General features: G+C 48.5%; 2 protein-coding genes across 5 annotated transcripts in view; one reads left to right on the plus strand and one right to left on the minus strand.

Annotated features, from left to right (window-relative positions):
- LOC132509526 (kunitz-type protease inhibitor 2-like) overlaps positions 1 to 9,824 on the minus strand; it is a 35,190-nt gene extending 25,366 nt beyond the window's left edge. The window contains exon 1 of one of the 3 annotated variants that reach the window (XM_060130641.1): positions 9,475 to 9,824. In XM_060130641.1, coding sequence (XP_059986624.1) covers positions 9,475 to 9,580 — 106 coding nt within the window. In that variant the 5' untranslated portion in view covers positions 9,581 to 9,824. The remainder of the gene's footprint in view (positions 1 to 9,474) is intronic. The other 2 variants (XM_060130640.1, XM_060130642.1) reach the window with 2 other exon arrangements.
- Positions 9,825 to 15,631: 5,807 nt separating this feature from the next.
- PPP1R14A (protein phosphatase 1 regulatory inhibitor subunit 14A) lies at positions 15,632 to 20,072 on the plus strand. 2 transcript variants are annotated; one of them, XM_060131643.1, is made up of 4 exons: positions 15,642 to 16,094; positions 18,251 to 18,331; positions 18,919 to 18,951; positions 19,839 to 20,072. In XM_060131643.1, exons 1-4 carry the CDS (start codon positions 15,894 to 15,896, stop codon positions 19,965 to 19,967), a joined length of 444 nt encoding a protein of 147 aa, XP_059987626.1. In that variant the 5' UTR covers positions 15,642 to 15,893; the 3' UTR covers positions 19,968 to 20,072. The 2 variants fall into 2 exon arrangements, with proteins under 2 accessions (XP_059987627.1, XP_059987626.1); XM_060131644.1 differs by lacking the exon at positions 18,919 to 18,951 and having other exon boundaries at positions 15,632 to 16,094.
- The last annotated feature ends 4,024 nt before the right edge of the window (positions 20,073 to 24,096 follow it).

Raw genomic sequence — 24,096 nt, forward strand, 5'->3', positions numbered from 1 at the left:
AACAAGTGTTTGGTGAATAGCTAATATATGTAAATAGGGCGATCATATAATTTATCCTCCAGATCAAGACACTTTTCAGAGTGAAAAGGGGTATTCTTTTTTTTTTTTTTTTTTTTTTTTGCGGTACGCGGGCCTCTCTCTGTTGTGGCCTCTCCCATTGCGGAGCACAGGCTCTGGACACACAGGCTCAGCGGCCATGGCTCACGGGCCCAGCCGCTCCGCGGCATGTGGGATCCTCCCAGCCCGGGGCACGAACCCGCGCCCCCTGCATTGGCAGGCGGACTCTCAACCACTGTTCCACCAGGGAAGCCCGAAAAGGGGTATTCTTAATAGTTACCGTGGGAAACACAGTGGCATAAATCGGAACCCTCCAAGGTAAACTGAGCTGAGTAGCCATCCTACATAGAAGGCACCCACTGGGAATGTAGTCCTTGACCTCCAGGGGTTTACAATTAAGTTAGAGCCACAAGACTGGCTTGGATAGAAGAAGAAAAAGAAAATCACCCAAGGTAAAATATTACAATCACACCCTAAATTCAAAGGGCTTGTAAGCCACACAAGGTACAAAGGAAATGAGCAAAGGCTCTGGTATAGGGAAGTGACACAATAAGGAAGAGTCACTTGGCAAAAGTGTGCAGGACAGATGAGAGGACAGGGCCTGTAGGAAGCTGTTCTGGTAAAGGACCAGTGTGTGCAGGAATTCCTGGCTGCCTCTTACTAGCCCACTGTCTTGGGGGGGGGATGGGAGGCAGCTTTCCTAACCTCCCTGCACACCCATTTCTTCATTCATAATAAGGGAACAATAATACATGCAACAAAAATGTATAAACCTCTCAATAAAGCTAGAAAATGTATAAACCCAGTATTCTTCATTCGGCAAGCCCCATATTCTCTGATTTAGGCCTGGCTAATCAAAAAAAAATGCAGATTTTAGAGGCTTAGAGTATCTAAATCAGACTCTTGGGAGGCTTAGGAAGATAAGGCAAAGCTCTGATTATAGACCTATCATATCTGTGACATAATTAGAAATATGTATTTGGTCTCTCCCCGCCTGCCCTTCCTGATACAGAGCTCCTAAAACCCTTGTAATTTCCTGAGAGCTGGAGCATGTTCTATTCTAATATTCGTTCTTGGACCCATGTTTCTGACACAAGAACTAAAACCCTGGCAATCTCTGGAGTAGTACGATTGTCTTTTTGTATGCCAATGAGATGACAGTGGCTGGGGGAGCCCGAGAAAGCTTCAGGGTGGGGGCTGGGGGAATTCCCTGGAGGTCCAGCAGTTAGGACTCCTCGCTTTAACTGCACAGGGCCCTGGTTGGTGAACTAAGATCCCACGCCCTGGTTGGTGAACTAAGATCCCACAAATCTTGTGGCATGGCCAAAAAAAAGGATGGGGGCTGGTTGCCAGAAAAACCAAGGCAAGATTAAAGGGTTGGACCTTTCAGCCCCACCCCCTATTCTCCGGGGAGGGGAGAGGGGTGGAATATTGAGTTAATAATCAATCATGCCTATGTGATGAAGCTTCCATAAAATACCCCAATTGAAGGGGTTAGAAGAGCTTCTGGTTGGTGAACACATCCACATGCCAAAAGGGTGGCTCACACAAGGACAGAAGGACAGAAGCTCCTACACTGAGGACCCTTCCAGACCTCTGTCTTCATTTAGCTGTTGATTTGTATCCTTTATAATAAACTGGTAAACGTGTTACCCTGAGTTCTGTGAGCCACTCTAGCAAATTGGATCCAAGGGGGTCATGGCAGCCCTTGATTTATAGCAGGTTGGTGAAAATGACAGGGGACAGCCTCGGACTTTGACTGGCATTTGAAGGGGGCAGAGGGAGTCTTGCGAGACTGAGCCCTTAACCTACAGGATCTGTGCTCACGCCCTGCGGTTTCAGAATTGAGTTAAATTGCCAAACACCCAATCCGTGTCTGCTGAGAACTGCTTGATGTGGAAAAACCCACACATCTTGTATCAGAAATATTCTCTGTAGTAAACAGGAGAGTTTCCTCTTTAAAATTCCTTCAGGTTACAGTGAAAGCTGAAATGTTAGCAAGAGAACTAACTTGAGGACATTATAAATACAACTCAGCCCAAGTTGAAGTGAAGGCCTCTCTGTGTGATTTGTACCCATTCTGGATCTACTTAGTATAAAAATGTTTTTTGACAAGTTTGTTAGCAATAAGTCCCATTTTGTGACACCTAGATTTTTGTTTCCTGCTGTAGAATGCACCATTTATTAATCTTGAGGTTGTCTTGACCATGGCCAGTCTGGGAAAGGGCATTTGCTCAATGTAATTTGAATTCACTGGTGAGTAATAAAGTGGGGAGATTCAGCTGGCTTTCCCTCCATAGGTCCCATTGAGTTAAACTCTGTGGACTTGCAGATGCATTTCTTAAAAACAATTCAAATGGAAGGGACTTCTTTGACACAGGGAACAATCATTAAGAGTGTTGTGAAAATTAAAGGTGTTTTTTTACTCCATTATAAGGGCTTAAAACATTTGGCACAAAGCTTTGAGTAAGTAGTAGATATTATATTTTTATGAAGACCAGACTACTGTAGGAACAGTGGGAATGAAGATAAAGAGAAGGATGACACATTTCACTAGTAAGTCCAACTGAATGTGGTGACTGACAGGATAGAGGGGATATGGAAAACCAAAGTACAAACTCAAGTCAGTGAGTTGACCAAACCAACCCAACCATCACTCCTTCCCTTTGTTTTTCTGCTGTGCAACCACCTGCCATGCCTGAAGACACAAAATTCCTTATCTTCACCTACAGTAAGACAATGGCAGACTATCACAGAGATCAAAGTCCTGCAACACTACAGTATCAGGAGATTAAGAGGTCGGAGACAAGAAAATAAGAAAAATTATGCCTTGGTTACCCATTTGGACTTCAAGTTATCTTTTCACCGAGGAATGAGAGAATATTAAAGTTCTGTGTGAGTGAAGAGGTACTGAATACCAGGGAGGCAGATATTCAAGGCTGCTTTAATTCTACTGTGCCAAATTCCAAAGTTGACATTTATTTTACAATCAGTCTTATTTCAAGGTGATCTATAAATCCAGCTATTTTGCTTAGTTGGATAGGTTCTACATACTTGAAGGCTTCTGTTTCTAGTACAGAAAGCCACTAACTACCCACGTCCTCTAGGTTGTGGTGCCTGGAAGTTGTCATTATTAGGATAAGTAATTCAGAAACTTTAAAATAACTCCTAGGTGTTTATGAGGAAAGAACATTTACGATAACAAATCCAACTTAAATTATAAGGCTCATAAAATCTTGTTGTTTTAGATATATAATCTTGGCATTTTAGATATAAAATATTTAGATATAAAGGTTTACATTCCATAAACTATCAGCACAATGCAAACCACCACCCCTACCCACTGTCACCTCATACTCATCACTCAAGCAGGACTATAAATTCTACCCTTACCTAAATTCATAACTAGAATCACAGTGCTCCATCTGAATAATTTGTAAGGAAGGGCTTCCCTGGTGGCACAGTAGTTAGGAAGCCACTTGCCAGTGCAGTGGACACAGGTTCGAGCCCTGGTCCGGGAAGATCCCACATGTCACGGAGCAACTAAGCCCATGCGCCACAACTACTGAGCCTGTGCTCTAGAGCCTGTGAGGTACAACTACTGAGCCCACGTGCCACAACTACCGAAGCCCGTGCGCCTAGAGCCCGTGCTCCGCAACAAGAGAAGCCACCGCAATGAGAAGCCCGCTCACTGCAACTAGAGAAAGCCCGCGGGCAGTAACAAAGACCCAACGCAGCCAAAAAAAAACAAATTTTAGAAAAATGTCCTAAATGTTAAAAAAAAAAAAAAATTTGTAAGCAAACAGTAGCTTCAAAGTCTTTCATGGAATTGTCTGTTAATTCACATTCAGGGGTTCTTAACCTTTTTTGAAAAATGGACCATTTTCAGAAACTGATTACAGCTAACAGGCCCTCTACCTAGAGCAATGTTTCTCAACCTTTTTTTCCATTATCACCCCACCCCAGGAGCCTTTGTAGACGTGTTTTTCCTAAGCACCACACTAAATTTCAATACCACAGACATATATCTATCTACGTAGCCCTTTGAAAGGTCAAAAACTATTATATCTAATATTATTTCATCCCCACCGCCACCCCAAACACGCCCTAGACTCTAAATGACTGACCCTGGAATAAACATGGACAAAGTACCACATATGAACTCAGGAACTTCAGATTACGGGGCTTCTGAGGCCAGGGACCCAGGACCCCATTGGTGAGATCCATCTCAAACACTTGCCCTCATTTCTAAAATGGCTTTCCAATAATGAAAAATGTGCTTCAAATAAACTTCAAAGTAACTAACTCCAAAGTTCATGGGCCTCAGCATCCAAGTTCCAGCACTCCTTCATAAGTTTTCAAAAAGGTCTTGTCAGAAACAAGTGAAATGACATTTGTGACCAGGATCACACAAGGACATCCATAATCCATACACTAATGCTTCTGGGGTCATTTGCAAATTCCTCATTAGTCACGTGATCATTGGGCCACCAAGGCCTCCTGGGGTTAAGTCATTTCAGTGTGACCCCTTCAGGGTTCTCTCCTGCCTCACATGAATCACAAGCTACCTCACCCCTTATTTGGCCTGCCAGTCTCAGGACGTGGCACACAGAGATTTGGCTGCCTGGCCAACTACCTGAAGACAAGTCTGAATGTTGTAAATGACTCTGGGGATAGGTAAAATGAGAAACAGGTTGGTGGCTGGCTTTCTCTATTACAGGCTGACTTCTCAAATACTGACCAGGGCAAAGGAATGTTTCTGGTGGCAAGGGTCCACTTTCCCTCAGTGGACCTACAGGCAAGCCCCTCAATGTTCTTTAGGTATAGTCACCATCTGAGCCTCAAAGGCCATGCTTTTAGTACTAAGCGCACCAAACCTTACCTTATTTTTTTCTTTTTTTTTAATTGAAGTATAGTTGATCTACAATGTTTCAAGGTATACAACAAAGTGATTCAGTTTTATATATATATATATATATATATATTCTTTTTCAGGTTCTTGTTCATTATAGGTTATTACAAGATATTGAATATAGTTCCCTGTGATATACGGTAGGTCCTTGTTGTTTATTTTATATATAGTAGTGTGTATCTGTTACTCCCAAATTCCTAATTTCTCCCTCCCCCACCTTACTTTTCTTTATAGTACTCATCACCAAGTTATCTATTCATTGTTCATTTATTTATTGTATTATCTTCTTCTCATTACAATGTAACTGCCATGGATTGGGGTGGGAGGGTGTCATCTGTTTCATTCAGTGCTTTGTTTCCAGGGCCTAAAACTGTGCCTGGCACTTGGCAGGTGTTCAATATGTGCTGAATAAATATTTCAAACTGTCCTGGAACGAAACTGTCTTGCCTGCAAGTTAAACAAGTGCCTCTTCTGTGAAGGACAAGAATACAAGATGCTACTTTGGAGAACTCCCAGCTGATCACCAACACCAGCTGCACTTTCCCTCTTACCTGTCATCTTCTCTTTGGCTACTCAGTTTACAACTATCCATGGGGGTGAGGAGAAGAAAAAGGAGTGGTGACTAATAACATGCTTCTTGGAGATTTACTGGAAAGTTCACTCTTTCAGTCAAAGTTCTGGGGAAACTAATTAATCGAAGAGGTTGATGCACATGGAAGATACTTCAAAGTGTGCTGGAGGCTCTCACATGAATGCTGCTGCACTTATCTCCAGTGGAAATTCCCAAGAACAATCAACAAAGGGCTACGGGCGAAGGAACCATTAACACAAGTTCTGATGCCCAAGGAACCACTAACACAAGTTCTGATGCATATGTTATTGGCAGCAGGAACTACACTTAACTAACCACTCCTAAAAGGAATTTTTGAGGTTCTATTCTGAAAAGGAATATATTATCTGCCCTTGTATTGATCGAAATTGTGTATTTGGGGGCACTCCAAATACCAGGACTTATCACCCGAGAAGAGATTAAAAAATCATGCACATTTGTGGCCACCTGATAAGGGGTGTTCCCTAACAACAATAACACACATACACACACTCACTGCACTGTACAATTTATAAGTAGCTATTATGTTTTATCTACCTTTGTTTCCTAAATGGGGCATACTCTTAACATGGGAGTCACAACTCTTAGAAGATACAGAGGGCAGGCCAAGTGAATAAATACAGGCTGAGAAAGACAGTCTTCTTTGTCCTTCCCAAAAGAAGTACTTGGCACCACCCCATGGGTGCTATGTGGGAACACTGGACTGGCACCGCCAGATCTACAAATTTTTCAGGCAAAGCCAAAAATAAAAATATTTCATAAAAAATTATCAATCCTGGAAACTGTACAAGTCACATAAAGCCTTTTTGAGGCCTGCTGGGAACAGCCAGTTTATAATCTCTACGTGCTTCCATGCAGACTGGCACTCTCCCTGAATGCTACGAACACCTGAACACCCACAGAAGTATCAGCTTTCCCCCACCTCCATCTGCAAAGGTCTGGAGTCAGCACACTTTGCCAAGCCTCCAAATGTCCACTGTATCCCACACCCCTTCCTCTCTGCCCTCCACCACCCAGTGCCTCACCAACATTGTCAGTCTCGAGACCATGTGACACTCCTATCACTTGCTTATCACCACATCAGCCCCAGACTCCAGTTACCCTTCATCACCCTGTTTTGTCAGCATCTCCCTTCCCCCAACTCCTGGAGTCTCTGATACTCATGGCCTATCTTAAGCAAAATCTCTCATTTCTTCAATCTCTTCTCTGAACATTCTTGTCACTTTCTTACTCTAACTGAACCCAGCTCTCCCCTGAAGATATAGCTTCTCTTGTGCCCTTCCAAGTGGGCACTGCTTCTACACCATTCCCCCTCCACCCTCAACACCCAGTTATGAATTTCATCATCAGAGTAAATCGTATCCCACCTTGTGGGTCATTTGCTGATCCAGGTCACTACTCCTCACTTCTCCATGATTTTAGCTCCTGGCTCACTGTCACTCCCGCTGCTGTTCCTATCACCATTCTTGGTGATTTCCATATCCAGATAGGCGATCCTCCAACCACCCTGGCCTCTTGGTTCCTAGCCCTCTTCTCCTTCAGTGATCTTGCCCTCCCTGCAGCTGCTCCCTCCCATGGTCACACCTAGACCTTGTCTCAATAATTGCAGCCTCTTCAGAACCTCAGTTTCATGCATCTCCCTCACTGCCCATGTATCCTAGCTTCCTAGTTCAGTCTCTTCAAAATCTCAACTCCAACAATCCACTGGCCCTACCACCTTTCCACTACCCCTCAGCCCCCTCATGTCTTCACACAGATCATTATGATCACCCCGCTATACACATTCACTACACACTTCCCCCACTCCACCATACTCATCTGGAGGTACCTGTGCAGCTGTGTGTGGCTGGAGAAACACCTCACTCTTAATGGATGACCTTGCTTCCTGAGAAAAATCAAAGCAATCACAAGGGGTGGAGGGATAAAAACTACCTCCTGCCTCAAATTAAGCTGTTGAAACCTTTCATACAAATAGAACTTCAGATAAGCAAGGGCATTAGTTCACCCAGCCAGATAGGAGTACTTCTGAAAGGTCAGTAGGTCCAGCCAGCTGCAACAGCTGGGGAAGCCACTGGGAACAAACAGAAAAGGCCTCTGCAGCCCGACCTGGCTTTGTCAATTACTATTGTGTGACCTTAGGCAAGATCTGTAACTTCACCACCACCGCCAGGTTGTTTCAAGGATTAAGTGATGCACAAGAGCTCAAAGTAAGCAACACATGTTAGCCCCAAACTCAGTTTTGATAAAGTCCCAGGCCAGGTAACTGGAAGGTATATCCTAACATAATTAATTCCCCTAAAAAAGTCCAGAAGGGCTGACAAATTCTAGTTCAGACCACAAGAATGATCAACACCTGCATTCCTAATTCCCTGGAGCTGAGTCTCTCCCCACTGGCTCTTAACACTACTCCCCACCCCACAACTCAATTTTTCCTCTCTACCTCAGGCATAGGGAAATTAACAGTCTTCAGAAGACACCACAGGTGATGACTTGGTGCACATACATCCTGCTTTCTTTCTTTCCGTCCAAACTGCTGGCCTGTAAAGCCACCTGGCTCCTGCCTGTTTTCCCCACTTGGCATCCTCCTCCAATCCCCCACCTCTCCCGCCCAACACACTCCTGCTCTAGTCACGCTGTCATCTCTTCCTCCAGTACCGCCAAGCCTGCTCCAGCCTCAAGGCCTTTGAACTCCACTACTTCCAGTTGGATCCTGAAGCCTCTGTGTCGCTGCCACTTGCTCATTCTTCATGTTAGACCTCAGCCGTCACTGTCCTGAGACCTCCCCTGGCGACCAGAGCTCAAGTGGCCCCCATCATCTTACATCATCCCTGTTTGTCTACTTCACCCGCTCAGTTACGTCTTAGTAATTTAATACTGCGGTGAATGTTCTTTATTTGAATGTTTACTCCCTGTCTCTGTCTATCCCACCAGAATATAAGCGCTCTAAGTGCAGGGACCTGGCTTGTCTGAGTCCCGACTGTTATCACTGCTGCCAGCACTGCCCCTGACACATAACAGGGGCTCAATAAATTTTGCTGAACCAACGAATTTTTCTTTCAAGAGATCTATTTGCAAAGCCTCCTTGTGGCTGTCTGAAGCAGTAAGGTTAGACCGACACTTGTTCAAAAAGACCTTTCAGGCCAAACTTCCACAGAGTTTAGAGGTTTAAACGGAGCCCTCCCCTCCACCAACCTCTAAGGACCAGGCCAAGGAATCCAAGTCCAGCTTCTCAATGCCAATATTCTTCTTATACCAAGAGGCTCCCCCCCTTGCACCCTGACAAAGTCCCCCCCCCCAACACTTTTGCTTTTCTTTTCCTTCCTTTGCATATCACTGAGAAACACCCTTCTTCTTGGAGGCATTCTGCTGCAGCTGAACCAGAAAGGTTTCTCAGGAGCCTGCTGTCCAATATCCAAAAAGGTGGGGGTGAGGGCTTCTTTCCTGAGGCTTAAAACGGCCACCAGGTCACCGAATCCAAGCCCCGCCCGCTGCGGCTGGCCTCCCTGGACTTTCTTGGAACTTTTCTCTGCCAGGAAGAGGCTGGTCTTCTGTTCGGCCCCTCACCTCCTTCCTGCCACAGGAAAGGGCACTGCCACGCTTCTTGGTCAACAGCGCTAGTCTCCTCCCTCATTCACAGGAAACTTTTCCCAGGCCGGGCTCCTCCGCCTGTCCTCACTCCCAAGGGCTCCCAAACCTCTTTCCCAAGGTTCAGTCTAGCTACACACCCTGAGCTTCACCAAGTCGCCCCCAACTTCCTCCCCCGCCAATTCTTCCCGCTCAGACCCTGCCCAGGGCCTCGTCAGACCCCCACTTACCCCCTCGACCCTGCCCCTGACGCCCCGCCTTCGGCCTCTCAGCCCTCCACAGCTCCCAGGAGACCCGCCCGGGCCCTCACCTTGGACGCCACTTTCTTCGTCGGCCGCCTCAGCCCCGGAGAGGAGCAGCGACGCCAGCAGGGCGAGGAGCGCCCAGTACCGCCTCAGCCCACAGAGCTGCGCCATGACTGGCTCCACCAGTCCGCCGAGGCGAGGCCTCGAGCTGCTCGCCGTTGGGGTCTCGCGATCAGGTGCGGGAAGACCCTTGCCGCGCACGCGCACTGGAGCGCGTCGCGTTCAGGTGTGCGCGTCCCCTCGCCACACAGGAAGTCTCCGGGAAGCACCTTTCTCGGTCCTTTGGTGTGCGGACACTCTGCCTCCTGCGCCCACGATGCTTTAGTTCGCTCCTCGCTTGCCCCGGACTCCCCCCACCCTTCAGAACCCCGCCACACCCCCCACACACTCCTTGGTTGCCAGAGATAATGGCGGCTGCCTCGAAGCTGCTACCGAAGGTGGAAGGCCAGGGAAGGGGCGGGGCGCACCTGGCGAGGCGGGACGCGTTAGAGCGCAGGCGCAGAGAGCAGGCACCTGAGCGGCCGTCCTCCTCCCTGGGCGCACCTGGGTCCGCCCCTGGCACTGGGGTAAAGGGGCGGGACTTGCGTCGCCTCCGCCCCGGTGGGACTTAGACCAGGGGCCGGCGCTCGCAGGTTGAACCTCGGGGCTCCGGTTGCCCTTGCGCGTGGGCTTGTTGACCACGTCCGAGCACCTTCCCTCTTGGATTGGGCCTCTGGGTGAGAGGAGAGGTCGCAGACGTGCTCATACTGGAAACCTGTGTTTTTTGCCCATCTTGCTTCAACCTTCCGTTGAGGGCGAGGGGTTTATTCTTCCTAAATTCCAAAGTTCACTGAGCGCCTACCCAGAGGTGACCACGCCAGAGTGGTCCTTGCATCACCAGACAGGAACAGCCCAGCGCAGTGATGACAGAAGCATAGGGCAGAGTGATTATGAATGAGACAGCACAAGCACAGGCTAAGTGATCAGAGGCTGCGTGGTGGAAGACCTGGGAGCCCCGACAAGTTCCCATTCAGCCTGAGAGAGGGCCACGGAGGGCTCCCAGAGGAGGTCGTAGACCCATGAATAAACAAGAGCCCCAGACCCTGCCTCCACAGTTCCTAGTACTTAGATGAAGACAGATAATTGACCAGAGAAGGATAGGTGTCAGGGCTGTGATGGGGAAGCACAGGCAGAGTAATCAGACCTGAAAGGAGGAAAACCCAGAGGAGGCATCTGACCAGCTTCCGGGCCAGGGGGGCGCTTCCTGGAAGAGGGATATATGAGCTGAATCTCGAAAAGAGGATGGAGTAGGGCAGGCGTAGGAGTAGCCAACAGGATAATTAAAATAAGTATATTATTATTTAAAACACCTAACAGTGCTATGAAGGAGATGAATTAAGGGCTGGGATTAACAGAGAACAGGTGGTGGAGGAGGTGGTTTTGATATGAACCCTGAAGGATAAGAAAGGCTGATGAACAAACATTCTAAGCAAACAGCAAATGCAAAAGTCCTGAAGCAAGAAAGACGTCAGTGTGTTACAGGAGCCAGGGCCACACCCACTACTTGGCCTCCCTGCAGACATAATATGTGAAGAGCCTTAACTGGGTTATCAAAGTGGTGTTTACCTTAAACAATTAAGATTTTATGCCCGCCATCTTCTTTAATCTTGCAATGAGGACCTACCAAGTTTATGATTAACCTCTCTATCCAAAATTTTATTCCGTTTCTTGTCCTGCCCCTGTGCCCTTCAGGATTGAGGAGTATCAAAGAAAAGGGGGATTGAAACCAAGCAGGACCCTGTGGGGCCCTCCCAGGTACAAAAGCCCTTTGTTTCTTGTTTGTAGAAAAAGGCTTTGGTCTCTTAGGCCTTCCTTGAGTTCCAAAGAGCAGACTCAACAGTTACTAGTTGGGGAAGTAAAGGAACGCAGAAACAAAGGAAAGGGGCAAGAAACAATAGTTCAGTGATAAAACAGAGTCCGTTCCTCCTCAAGGGATATACATGACAATCTGACACATATCTTTGAGTTTTGTTCGCAGAAACTAAGACCCCCACTCAGGTGGAGGATGGTGACTAAATGCTGACCACAAGCATCTAGACCCCAGACTGGTTGGAACCAGAAGGTTGATGATTAAGATTCCCAAAACATCACCCTGTTACCTCACCACCAACCAATCAGAGGAAAGTCCACGAGCTACAACCCTCACCCCAAATGTTGCTTTTAAAACCCCTTCCTTGAAAGCCATCGGGGAGATCCCATCTTTGGAGCACAAGCTGCCCCTCCTCCTTGTTTGGCATCCTGCAAATAAATGCTGTACTTTCCTTTACCACAACCCAGTGTCAGTAAATTGGTCTTGTGTGGCAGGCGAGCAAACCCACATTCAGTTCTGTAACAACACCTGGGGTGGATCATTTTTTTATACCTCCTCTCTACCAGGAAATTATTTCCGATAATAATCATGTAAGAATCATTATTTTATGTGTTCTTTAATTTTAAAATTAATAATTGAAAATGAATAAATTTCCATTTTAAAGATATTACTCAAATTCAGTAAACTATTTCATGTGTGGATGAAAATTTGTACTTACCAAATAAAAATATTATACCTCACAGTTCATACCCTGATTCACTCTTTTAAATTTTTAAACACAAAGACTCCAAAGGATGTGTAGAATGACAGAATAGTTTCTTCATTTTTACAATCAGTGTGCTATCATTTAAATTTCTAACCTATTATTTAAATGCAAGAATATGTAGAATCACAGAAATGCCTGCAACAAGCCCAAATGATTCCAAATTGTTATGAACTTATTTTCAAAATGAACACACAGAGCTGAGTCTTCATACGTCAGAGGTCAACTGTATACCTGAGAGTTCTCTATATTGACTTCCCTATAGAACAGGGGTCCCCAGCCCCTGGGCCACGGACTGGTACCGGTCCGTGGCCTGTTAGGAACCACACCACACAGCAGGAGGTGAGTGGAGGGCGGGCGAGCAAGTGAAGCTTCATCTGTATGTACAGCTGTTCCCCATCACTCGCATCACCACCTGAGCCCTGAGCTCTGCCTTCTGTCAGCATTATGGTGAGCTGTATAATTATTTCATTATATATTACAATGTAATAATAATAGAAATAAAGTGCACAATAAATGTAATGTGCTTCAGTCATCCCGAAACCATCCCCCCCTGCCCCCCGGTCCGTGGAAAAATTGTCTTCCATAAAACCGGTCCCTGGAGCCAAAAAAGTTGGGAACCACTGCTGTAGAATATTGTGATAAACAGATGTTTAAACATAAACAGACAGTCCCCATGTTCATGGCCTGTATAATCCCCTCAAGTGTGAGCACGACCTGGGATTTGCTTCTTACCAATTAAATATGGCAAAGGAGGTTTACATTATATTATGTAAGACTCTGTCTTCGTGGACTGAAAAGAGATTCTCCATTGCTAGCTTTGAAAGATATAAATCGCCACATTGTGAGAAGATCTATGGAGAAGGCCACATGGCAAGGAAATGTAGGTGGCCTCTAGGAGCCAGGAGCAAACCCCACTGTTAGCCAGCAAGAAAATGAAGACCTCATCCCCACAGCCTCAACAGATGAAAACAGATCTTTTTTCAGTTGAGTCTCTGATGAGAGAGCAGCCCTGGCTGACCCATGGATTGCAGCCTGGTGAGGCCCTGGAGCAGAGGGCCCAGCTAAGCCATGACTGGACTGGATCCACAGAAACTATGAGATAATAAACGTGTGCTGTTTTAGATGCTACGTTTGTGCTAATTTATTACACAGCAATAAAAAACGAATACAAATACAATGTTTACTAAAGGATAGAGTAATAAAAATAATTTGAAGCTTACATATATATTATTAAAACTCAACAGTATTAGAAACAAACTCAACAGTATTGCATCAATTCAGTCAGTAGACCACCAAACAATTTTTTCCTGGGGGTGGAAGCATTATTTTATCACTGATACTGTTTAGAATTTGTCACATGGCATAACAAAAGCTTGGCCAAATTTGATCAGTTTTATTATTATTTTTAAATTTTCCACAGACAGTGCACCCCTTTTTTCCTGTACCCAAGGTGGACCACTCCTGTTGCCCTCCCTTTGGTACACTACTAGTTGGAAAACAGACGGTAAATAAAACGAGTAAATTATATACAATGTGAAAAGGCAGTGAGCATTATGGATAAAACATAGAGCCAGGTAAGGGGGATGGGAGTTGCAATATGAAATAGGGTGGTCAGAGAAGAACTCACTGTACAGGTGACATTTGAGGGAGATGAAGGAGTGAGCCCTGTTGACATTCTAGGGAAGAGCTTTCCTAGACAGAGGAAGAGCTAGTGCAGAGGTCTGGCATGGGACTGTGTTTGGCAGAGCTTTGATTGCCCCAGAACAATGGGGAGCTCTGGGTATTTTTTTTAATATAACAGCTTTATTGAGACATAACTCATATACCATACAACTCACCCTTTTAATGTGTACAATTCAATGGTTTTTAGTATATTCATAGAGTTGTGTAACTATCATCATGATCAATTTTAGAAAATTGCATCATCCTCAAAAGAAACCCTTGACTGTCTAGCAGTCACTCCACTTCCCCCAATCTTCTCAGCCACAGGCAACCACCAATCTATTTTCTGTCTCTATGGATTTGCCTATCCTGAACATGTCATGTAAATAGAATCATGTGACATGTGGCCTTTTGTGTCTCGTTTCACTGACTTAGCATGTTTTCAAGGTTTATCCATGTTGTAGCATATATAAGTACCTAATTTCTTTTTATTGCCAAATAACACTCCATCATATGGATATATCACATTTTATTTATCCATTCTTCAGTTTGATGAGCTGGGTTGTTTCCACCTATTGGCTGCTATGAACATTCATGTACAAATTTTTGTGTGAGCATTGTTTTCAATTCTCTGGTATGTACCTAAGAATGGAATTGCTTGATCATATGGTAACTCTAAGTTTAACCTTTTAAGGAGCTGCCAGACTTTTCCAAAGTGTCTACACCATTTTACATTCCCACCATCAATGTATGAGGGTTCTGCTTCCTCCACATTCTTGCCAATGCTCACTTGATATTTTCCATTTAAAAAAAATTATAGCCATCCTACTGGGTGTGAAGTGGTATTTCATTGTCATTTTGATTTGCAATTTCCTGATAACTAATGATGTTGAGCATCTTTTCATGTACTTATTGGCTTTTCTATATCTTTTTTAGAGAAATGTCTATTCAGATCCTTTGTCTGTTTTTAAATTGGATCATCTTATTATTGAATTACACAACTTTATTTATTTTAGATACAAGTACCTTTTCAGATATATGATTTGCAATTTTTTTCTCTCATTCTGTGGGTTGTCTCTTCACTTTCTTGATGACGTGCTTTAAAATGAAAGTTTTAAATTTTGATGATATCCAATTTTCCTATTTTTTTTCTTTTGTTGCTTTGGTTTTGATGTCATGTTTAAGAAACCATTGCCTAGTTATGGATAGTCTTAAGCAGGGGAGGGACATGGCCACATTTAAGTTTCATTTCAGTTTTGAAGTGTTATTCTTGCTGCTTTCAATTAAAGTGGGAAGACTTGTGAGCTAAGAGACTTCTCTGGTTACCCTGGCTAAAACTGTAACCCCACCCTCACTCTATTTCTCATTTTCTGCTTCATATTTCTCCATAGAACTAATCATATTCTAATAAACTGTATAATATACTGTACTTACTTATTATGTCACTGCCTGCCTCCACCGCAAGAATGCCGCCGGCTCCATGAGGACTGGGCTTGTCTGTTTGGTTCACTGCTCTATCTCCAGTGCCTAGGGAAGTTCAGGACGGGGAGCCTGGTGATAACCAGAGGCACAGAGAACCCCTGGATGCTATCTGTCATGAGGAGTCTGATATGGGGGGGGCGGTTACAGCCCAGATGTCATGATGTCAAATGAATATTTGTTGAGTAGAGTGAGTGAATATGAACGAATGAATGCATGGATGAGTGAATAAATGAAAGAAGGAACAAATGATGCACCGTTAGGTACTATGGCTTGACCTTCCCTTGCAAAGAGAGTAGGTAGCACAGGGGCTCGTGCACTGTCCCTGGCAACCGCCAGAGGGCGCAGACAGGCCGGGTTCCCTAGAGCCCATCCCGGACCCGCCCCCCCGGATCCAGGCCCCGGGAGCCCCTGTCGCCCGATCGGGCCGGGGACTCCCGGATCCCGCCCATACCTGAGCCAGGCACGGCCGCGGGCTTCACGCCGGCGCAGCGGTCAGTCCTCGCTTTGCAGGCAGGGAAACTGAGGCCCGGGGCAGCCGGGGCGGGGCCGGCCCCCTGCGAGTCCGAGCCCCCGCCCCCGGTCGGCCCCGCCCCGGCCCGTAAGAGGCCCCCTGGCCGCCAGGCGAAAGCTCACAGCGCGGAGCCGGGGCCGGGGCCAGGACCGCGATGGCAGCTCAGCGGCTGGGCAAGCGGGTGCTGAGCAAGCTGCAAGCTTCATCGCGGGCCCGGGGACCGGGAGGCAGCCCCGGGGGGCTGCAGAAGCGACACGCGCGTGTCACCGTCAAGTATGACCGGCGGGAGCTGCAGCGGCGGCTGGCCGTGGAGAAGTGGATCGACGGGCGCTTGGAGGAGCTCTATTGCGGCAGGGTGAGACGGGGAGAGGTGGGGTTGCAGGGGGAGTCCCGGACCGATAGACCCTGAGCCCGGACTCCCTACGCCTTGAGGGCCTCTGGTTGCTTGTGCTTGCTGGTGCGCGCTGGTGCAGCCTCGTTCGCACGTTAGGACGCACGCTCCTGGACTCATGGGCCTCGCCGTCCACCCTCCATGGCACTCTGCTTGTGCACACAGACAGACACTTGGGTCCAAACACCAGGGGAGCACCAGGGGTTTAGCGTATGGGAGGTGAGGAGGCAAACTCGGGGAGCTGGAGTGGCCATATCTGGAGAAAGGGTGGGGGGAGGGGGATGTCTTAAAGCCACACATATACATGGTGGCAGGGGAGATACAACCACACGGAGCTGCACAGCAAAGGAAGCATCAGCATTCACAGACGTGCACAGTGACGAGCTACGGCCACTCGCAGACACAGTGACAGAAGCAACAGCCATGCACAGACTCTCAAGGACACAAGCTGGGGTCACTTACGGATCAACCTATGCTACAGCCGCAGGCTCTCACAGTCACAACAGCACAGGCCACAGCCATATGCAGACACAACACAACTACACCCACACAAAAGGACTCCAGTTACAGCTGTTCATAGATACACACAGCACAGGCTGTAGCGGCTCGCAGACGGTACAAGTTACAACAGCTACCCCCGGACACCCAGTGATTCAAGTAACGACCATCCATTATCTCCTAAAGGCAAAAAACGATAATCACGTGCAAACGCAATGATAGATGCTGCAGCCACGTGCAGACATAAAATAACAGAAATTATAGCTACACCCAGACAGAAAACCACGTAAGCTATGGGCACCTCCAGACATACAATGGCAGAAACTGCAGCTGCCGGTGGACACACAGGGCACAAGCTATGGCCTCCTATGCTGTCTCATGGGGTACAGACAGACACGACATCTCACTCGGGCCTCTGCCTGAAGTCACATTTTGTACAACACACACGTGCTGTGGAGCACGGTCACAGGTACACAGACACACAAGACGACAGATGCTCTGCAGCACAGTGCGAAGGTGGGAGAAGCCACGGCCCCTCGCAGTGACACGAGGGCCCTCTGTTCTCAGACACATGTGGGCTCACACAGGTGGACAGTTGCTAGTGGTAGGTGGCATCCTCTGAGGTCGTCCTCCGACAGTGGGCACTCCAGCTAGCTAGACTCCCAGGGACACAAGCTGTGGTCACTTACTGATCAGCATATGCTACAGTGACGCATGATGGTGAGACAAATACAGCTAAGCCAGAGTCGCCCACTGCCCACCCGTAGGACCACAGGCCCCTGCACAGGCCGTGCACGATGTCACACACCTCTGCAGCCTCGTGCCGGCCCTGGCACCTTGGCATCAGGCTCTGGCTCACACACAGAGACTCACACAGGCAGGTAACACACTTACAGACACTCCGTGCCACACACAATCCCCTGACCACCCAGGCCTGAAGCCCACAATGGAGTCAGCAAAACTGCGTAGGGGAGACAAAACTCTGTAGCCCCTGGGATCTCTTTGCTCAGACAGCTGGGTTCTGCCCCCCACAGGGTTACTGAGCCAGCCTGCATTTGCCCTTTGCCCCGAGAGGCCATCCAAGGGTCCCCCTCTTGGCTGCTCAAAGTTGGGCTTGTGGCTTATCTCTCCCACCCACCTTGGGGGGCTTCCTGACCCAAGCCCTCCCCGCTTGGATGCCCTGGGGCAAGGGGCCACCCCCAGCAGGCTCTAGCCTGCCAGCTTCCCTCCCCTGCACCTAGCGCTTAAACTTTTCCTTGAAAGGGCAAAGCCAACCCCTCTTCTGAATCCTGGAATCTGACATTCCAAGACTCCACCAGGCCCGTTTCCCGCTGTGGGAGTAAGGGCCAAGGCAAGAGACCCGTGCCAGGCCCAAGACTCCCGAGGCCCAGGGGCCAGCCTCCGAGATGGTACAGGCTCCCCGGCCTCTGTCGACCCATCTGTCACCCCTCCCCCCAACACCCAGATGTCCCGCCTTGGCGGTGCTGTCCCTGACTGCCACATTATTGCTCCAGAACCCGCCAGCTGGGCCCCGGGGCCTTTGGGGCTCCTCCAGGGACCTGGACAAAGGCGGGGGAGGGAGGGGAAAGGGACCCTGACGCCCCTCCCTCTCCGCCTTTTAGGAGGCAGACATGCCCGATGAGGTCAACATCGATGAATTGTTGGAATTAGAGAGTGAAGAGGAGAGAAGCCGGAAAATCCAGGTAGCTGGAGGGGAAAGCCGCCCCCAGCCCCCTACGCTGCACCTCCCTACAAATCATATCAATAGAGGCGCTGTTTCAATTGCTTTACGCTTAGTAACTCGTTTAATCTTCACAAAACCCTCTGAAGGGTTTATTATCTCCGTCTCACTATTATCACTATTATTATCTCTGCTTTCCACTTGAGGCTAATGAGGCCCAGCGAGATCTCATCACTTGCCCAGGGTCCCATAGCTCAGAAGGCGCATATCTGGGAGTCAGAGCCAGGCAGCCTGGACGCAGCGTGCTTGCTCTTCCAGCCTGTGCTCTCCTAGAGGCAGGAAATGCTGTGTGCCCTTCGGGCCCTCTCTGGATCTAGCGCTGGTCTTGGTGCTGAGTTTCTTGACTCAGCTCTGCCCCCACTTGCTCTATAAGATGCCGGGGCCTTGTTCCTCCCCTGAAGCCACAAGGGCCAATCCACCTGGAGTCTGACTACCATTTGTCTTGCTGCCTTGGGGCTTTGCTGGGAAATGGAAGGGGCTGGCGGGGCATATGTTTTAGTCATTTACTATTTTCTTTTCTTTTTTTTTTTTTTGTGGGGGGTTGTTTAGGGACTCCTAAAGTCGTGCACAAACCCCACAGAGGTGAGTTTTCCATCCCCCATTCCAGGCCCTGTTGTGTCCCCTGCACCTTGACTGGGGGCTGGGGGTTGGTCTCCGGGGAGGAGGGAAGAAGCTGGCTATGCCTAGGACCAGCAGAGGGAACTCTGGGAGCCCTGCCTCTCCCATGGCCGTTTTCTCATCTCCAATGGCGTCTTTTGTCTTCCTCACTCCTGTCCCCTCTCTTCCCATCTGCCCCCGGGGCTCCATTATCGCCTCCCTGCTGACATGCTGCCCCATCTGTCTCCTCTTTCTGCCACTGCTGCGCTCTGTCTGCCCGCTCACCTCCCTCCGCCTCTCTCCCTTGTTACTGCCTCCACCGCCCTGGGGCTCCCTTCCCCACCTCTCAGGGGCCCCCCTATCCTTCCAGGCCCTGAGCGGCCTAGCCCCTCCCACTTCCTTCCCTGCTTTAAAAGGGAAAAATATTCATGTTTCTCTAACCAGCTCTGGGCTGCCTGAGCGACAAACGTCATTGTGTGTCTGTCTGCCCTGGAGCCAGCTCAGGCCTCTGCCCCTGGGGACGCTCCTGATAATCTCTTGGCTCGAGAAATATCTGCATGTCTCTCTGTGGCTCTGTCCCTTCGTTTCTCCCTATCCCTTCATTTCTCTCTATCTCTGCATCTCTCTCTGTCTCTGCATCTATGTCTTGGTGTCTGTCTACGGGTCTCTGTCTCTTTCCATCTCTCTCTCCCTGTTCCCCCCCCCCCCATGTTCTTCTCCATCTGTAGCCTCTACCCCTCCTTAACTCCACCTCCTTCCCCCTCTCACTGACCGGGAAGCAGGAAATAGAGGGGCCCAGGTCAGAAGGGCTGGGCAGGGCAGGGCGTGCCCCCACCCCTCCCGTGTTCTCAGCACCCTCGCCTTGTCCTCAGGACTTCGTCCAGGAGCTGCTGGTGAAGCTGCGAGGCCTCCACAAGCAGCCAGGCCTCCGCCAGCCCAGCCCCTCCGGTGACGGCAGCCTGAGCCCCCTCCAGGACCGAGCCCGGACTGCGCGGCCCTGACCCTCTCTGGCCTCTGTGACCCCCCTCCATCTCCCCCCAACGCCATCCTGGCTTGTTTATAAGTTGTATTTAATGGTTCTGTAACAATAACACTGCGTGCCTGTTTTTCTTCTCCCTGGTTACTGTGGGCTTCCCTGAGCTCCTCCCCGCACCTCCCTCTCTCCTGCTGCGTCTCCTCATGTCCCAGCACCCTCAGCTGGCCCGGGCAGATGGAGAATCACTTCTTAGCCAGGGAGCATGAGAACAGGCCCTGCTGACCTTGCACGCCTGGGACTCACATCCTCGCCTCACCTCCCCCAGCCTTGGCCCAGTCCCAGCCAGCAGGGCCTCAGTGTGTGGGTGGCACAGGGGGGCTCCTGTAGGGAGGACCGCCTGTGGTCCCTGGGCCACAGGAGATGCACAGGACTGAATGTGCCTGATGTGACCACAGTGCACTGGGAACAAACCATTCATCCTCTCCATAGATTTTATTGGGCACCTATTGTATGATTACCCTGGCCATTAGTATTGAGGACACAAAGATAGCAGAAGATAGTCTCTGGCGTCAAGGTGCTCACACAGTGGTGGGGAAGAAGGGCCTGTGGGCAGGGGATTCGAGCAAAGTGTGCTGCATGGTCCAAGATACTTGGGAGCCCACGGAGAAGGAGGAGCTGTTCACTCTTGGGGTGGTGAAGAAATCTAGGAGTGCTTCCTGAAGAAAGTGACATTTAGGCAGGGCTTTGAAGGATGCATAGGAGTTTGTGTGAAATGTGTACCCATATCAGAGGACTCTGAACTGGTGGGAGGAGGGATTGATATTGGGGCTGAGCCAGGGAAGATACCAAATATCGGCAGGCCCATCTACCAGTCAGGATGGGCAAGTCCCTCAGAGCTGGATCAGGGAAGCCCCCTGGGCTGGGGCATGCTCGTGCTGGGGAATGGAGGGCCCTGAAGGGTCTCAGGGGAAGGGCAAGGGTATCAGAAGTGGGTAGTGCTTATTTACTAAAGACTGTGGAAGTGTTTCATTATTTCAACAATAGTAGTCCCAGCTGTGTACAGTCAGGAGATGGGGTGGGATTGTGGCTGTGCTTAGGACTGGGGCCAGGCCGGAACTGGGGAATCTTCCCCCAAGGTCATAGCACACCTCCCATCTCACCTCTACTCCCTAAAATTGGGGCCCCGACCCCCATGCCCATGCAGTGCTGCCCAGCAGCCCTGCCAGGATCAGACACCCATCCCGGGGGTCCCAGCTCTAATCTGGCAGGAAGAGAAGCCGACCCTGAAGAAGAGGGGTATCGAGGAGCATCTGCTCTGTCGAGCCCTTCAGGTGACCTTGCTGTCCCTGTACAGACAGACCTCAGGCTTCCAGTGCCCCCTCCCCTCCACACAACTGGATAGAGAGTGTAATGGAGGAATCCCTCCTCCTTGCATCGAAGCAAAGTCTTGGGTGTGCCGTGTGTTGAGCCTCTCAGTTTCCTCATCTGGAAAATGGGGACTTCACAGAAGATGAAACTGAGGCCCAGATTAGTGATGACACTTGCCCAAAATCACTCAGCTGGGAAGTGGCAGTGGGTTTTAATCACAGGCATTATGACTCCAGAACCCAAATACTTCTACACTACAGTGCCCTATCTATAAGCCATAGCTTTAGCATACATTGCAATTCTTCAGTGGCCAGGAGAGGTGGACTAATTCATACTAAGGTGTTAGTGACTGCTGACAGCTCTCTGAGATAGCCTGTCTAAAGGGCAAGACAATTTGAGAACAAGGCTACAACAAAAGGATCGGGAAGCAGCATACCATGGTGGGTAAGAGCATGGACTCCGGGGTTAGTGCTTGGATTCAAATGCCATCTGTCTTACTTCCTAGCTGTGTGGTCTTGAGCAAGTCACTTAACCTCTCTGTGCCTCAAGTTTCCATATCTGGAAAATGATTATAATTGTACCTACTTCCCAGGGTGGTTGTGAGGTTTAAATGCATAGATTGTAGACTAGTGCCGGGCACAAAGTAAGCGTTATCATCAACCTTATCATTGTAGGGAGGGGCTGGACCATTAGCCCCTTACAGCCGCCATCCCTGGCCAGCAAGATGTCCCTTAGGAACACTGAATCACAGGCGCTTTGCTTAGGAAAAGCCACAAAGGACACGGTGTACCCGAGCCACCACCCTTGCATAATTGCCACACTCACCTCCTCACGCTGCCTCCCAGGGCCTGTGATCTTGTTTCCCACTTAGCAGCCCAATAATGCTTTTTCTCACTCACTTTACTTTTTATTTATCTATTTTTTGGCTGTGCTGCACGGCTCGCAGGATCTTAGTTCCCCCAACCAGGGGTCGAACCCACGGCCCCTGCAGTGAAAGCGCAGAGTACTCACCACTAGACCACCAGGGAAGGCCCTCTCACTTTTGTCTCCATCCACCCTGCTCCCTCCACGGGCTTCCTTTGGCTTCAGAGGAGAAACCAAAGTCTCCCCCTACATGCTCCACCCGCCCACCTGTCATCCTTCATCCCTCTCCTCTCCCTCACCTGCACTCCCCGCCAACCCCCCTCACTCCCACGAGACTCTTCCCCTCCTGGACCCTTGGACGTTTCTCTGCCCGGAGTACTCCGCCCAAGTGAGGGATCATCATTTAGATGTAATTCCAGACAGGTGTTCTTGAGCCCCTTATGGAAGAAACCACCCTCTGTCACTATCCTGTCACAATAATTAATTTTCTCCACGAATTTATTACACCCTGAAATTATGCATTACTTTATTGTCTGTCTACCCTCCCCCCACCTTCAGAATATTAGCTCCTTAGGCACGGCTGTATTCCTAACGTCCGGAGCAGCGCCTGGTACACAGCGGGTGCTTGCCCGATAACAGGGCCGCGTTCTCCGCGCACAGTAACCCTCTTCGACTAGAAGTGAAGCCTTAGCGTCCTCTCGTGGCTATGCGGGTTGTTTTAAATAAACTACACCCCAACGGTCAGCTACTCCAGGGCTGGTCGGCCGGCATTTATTTAAGAACTGGCTCCAGAAGTCGCTACAGCAAAGCACTCGCCCGTCTTAGATCAACACCAGAGACTCTGCTAATCAGAATGATAAACATTAGAAATGGTGTCGCATTGATGATATGATTGGTATTCACAACTGGCTAAAACGTTTTAGAAATACTTCATAATAAATAAAGAGGGCAGGAAGGCTCTTCACGAAGGGTGTATCATAGTTGATATAAGCCCACGAGTATCCATATCATTTCACTAATACTGTAATAACCAATTAAAACATAATTTTAGAAGCTTGTTCCCAGGCTTCAGCACCAAAAAACAAAACAAACAAAAGACTTGTGCGGTTCTCAATAGCTACAAAAACTATAGTTTATTGAACAACTTAATCAAAGATATATAAGGCCTTGATTGAAAAAACATTAATATGCCAATAAAGGATATAGAAGATAATTTGGAAAAATGAGACCATCCATGCCTTTGCGTAAGATATCTTAAGATTATCCACATGTAAGTTCTCTCCAAGTTAGCCAATAAATTCAAAGCAATCTCAATCAGAATTCTGGGTGGATTTTTTGAGATACTTGGTAAAGTCTATTCTAAAATTTGTATGGAGGAAGAACAACAGCTGTACATAATATGTACAAATGACCAAGCCAACATTAAAAAAGAAAGTGAGGAAGGCTTGCTCTACCAAATATTAACCCGTAGGAATAAAAAGCGTGGTATTGGGCTTCCCTAGTGGCGCAGTGGTTGAGAGTCCGCCTGCCGATGCAGGGGACACGGGTTCGTGCCCCGGTCCAGGAAGATCCTACATGCCGTGGAGCAGCTGGGCCCGTGAGCCATGGCCGCTGAGCCTGCGCGTCCGGAGCCTGTGCTCCGCAACGGGAGAGGCCACAACAGTGAGAGGCCCGCGTACCGCAAAAAAAAAAAAAAAAAAAAAGTGTGGTATTGATGAAGAACAGATGAATACAGCAAAGGAACAGAACAGACTCACAGGTAGTCTCCAAATGAAATAAAGACCTAAATGTAAAAGATAAAACTATGGAGTTAATACAAGAAAATGAAGAATAATATCATTGTGACATGTCCACACATTTTTTGCTATACTTTCCATCAAAAGGTGGTGTCTCATTGCCCTTGTCTTAAAAACAGACCAGCC

This window comes from Lagenorhynchus albirostris, chromosome 19 (genome assembly GCF_949774975.1).
Source record: "Lagenorhynchus albirostris chromosome 19, mLagAlb1.1, whole genome shotgun sequence".
NCBI lineage: Eukaryota > Metazoa > Chordata > Mammalia > Artiodactyla > Delphinidae > Lagenorhynchus > Lagenorhynchus albirostris.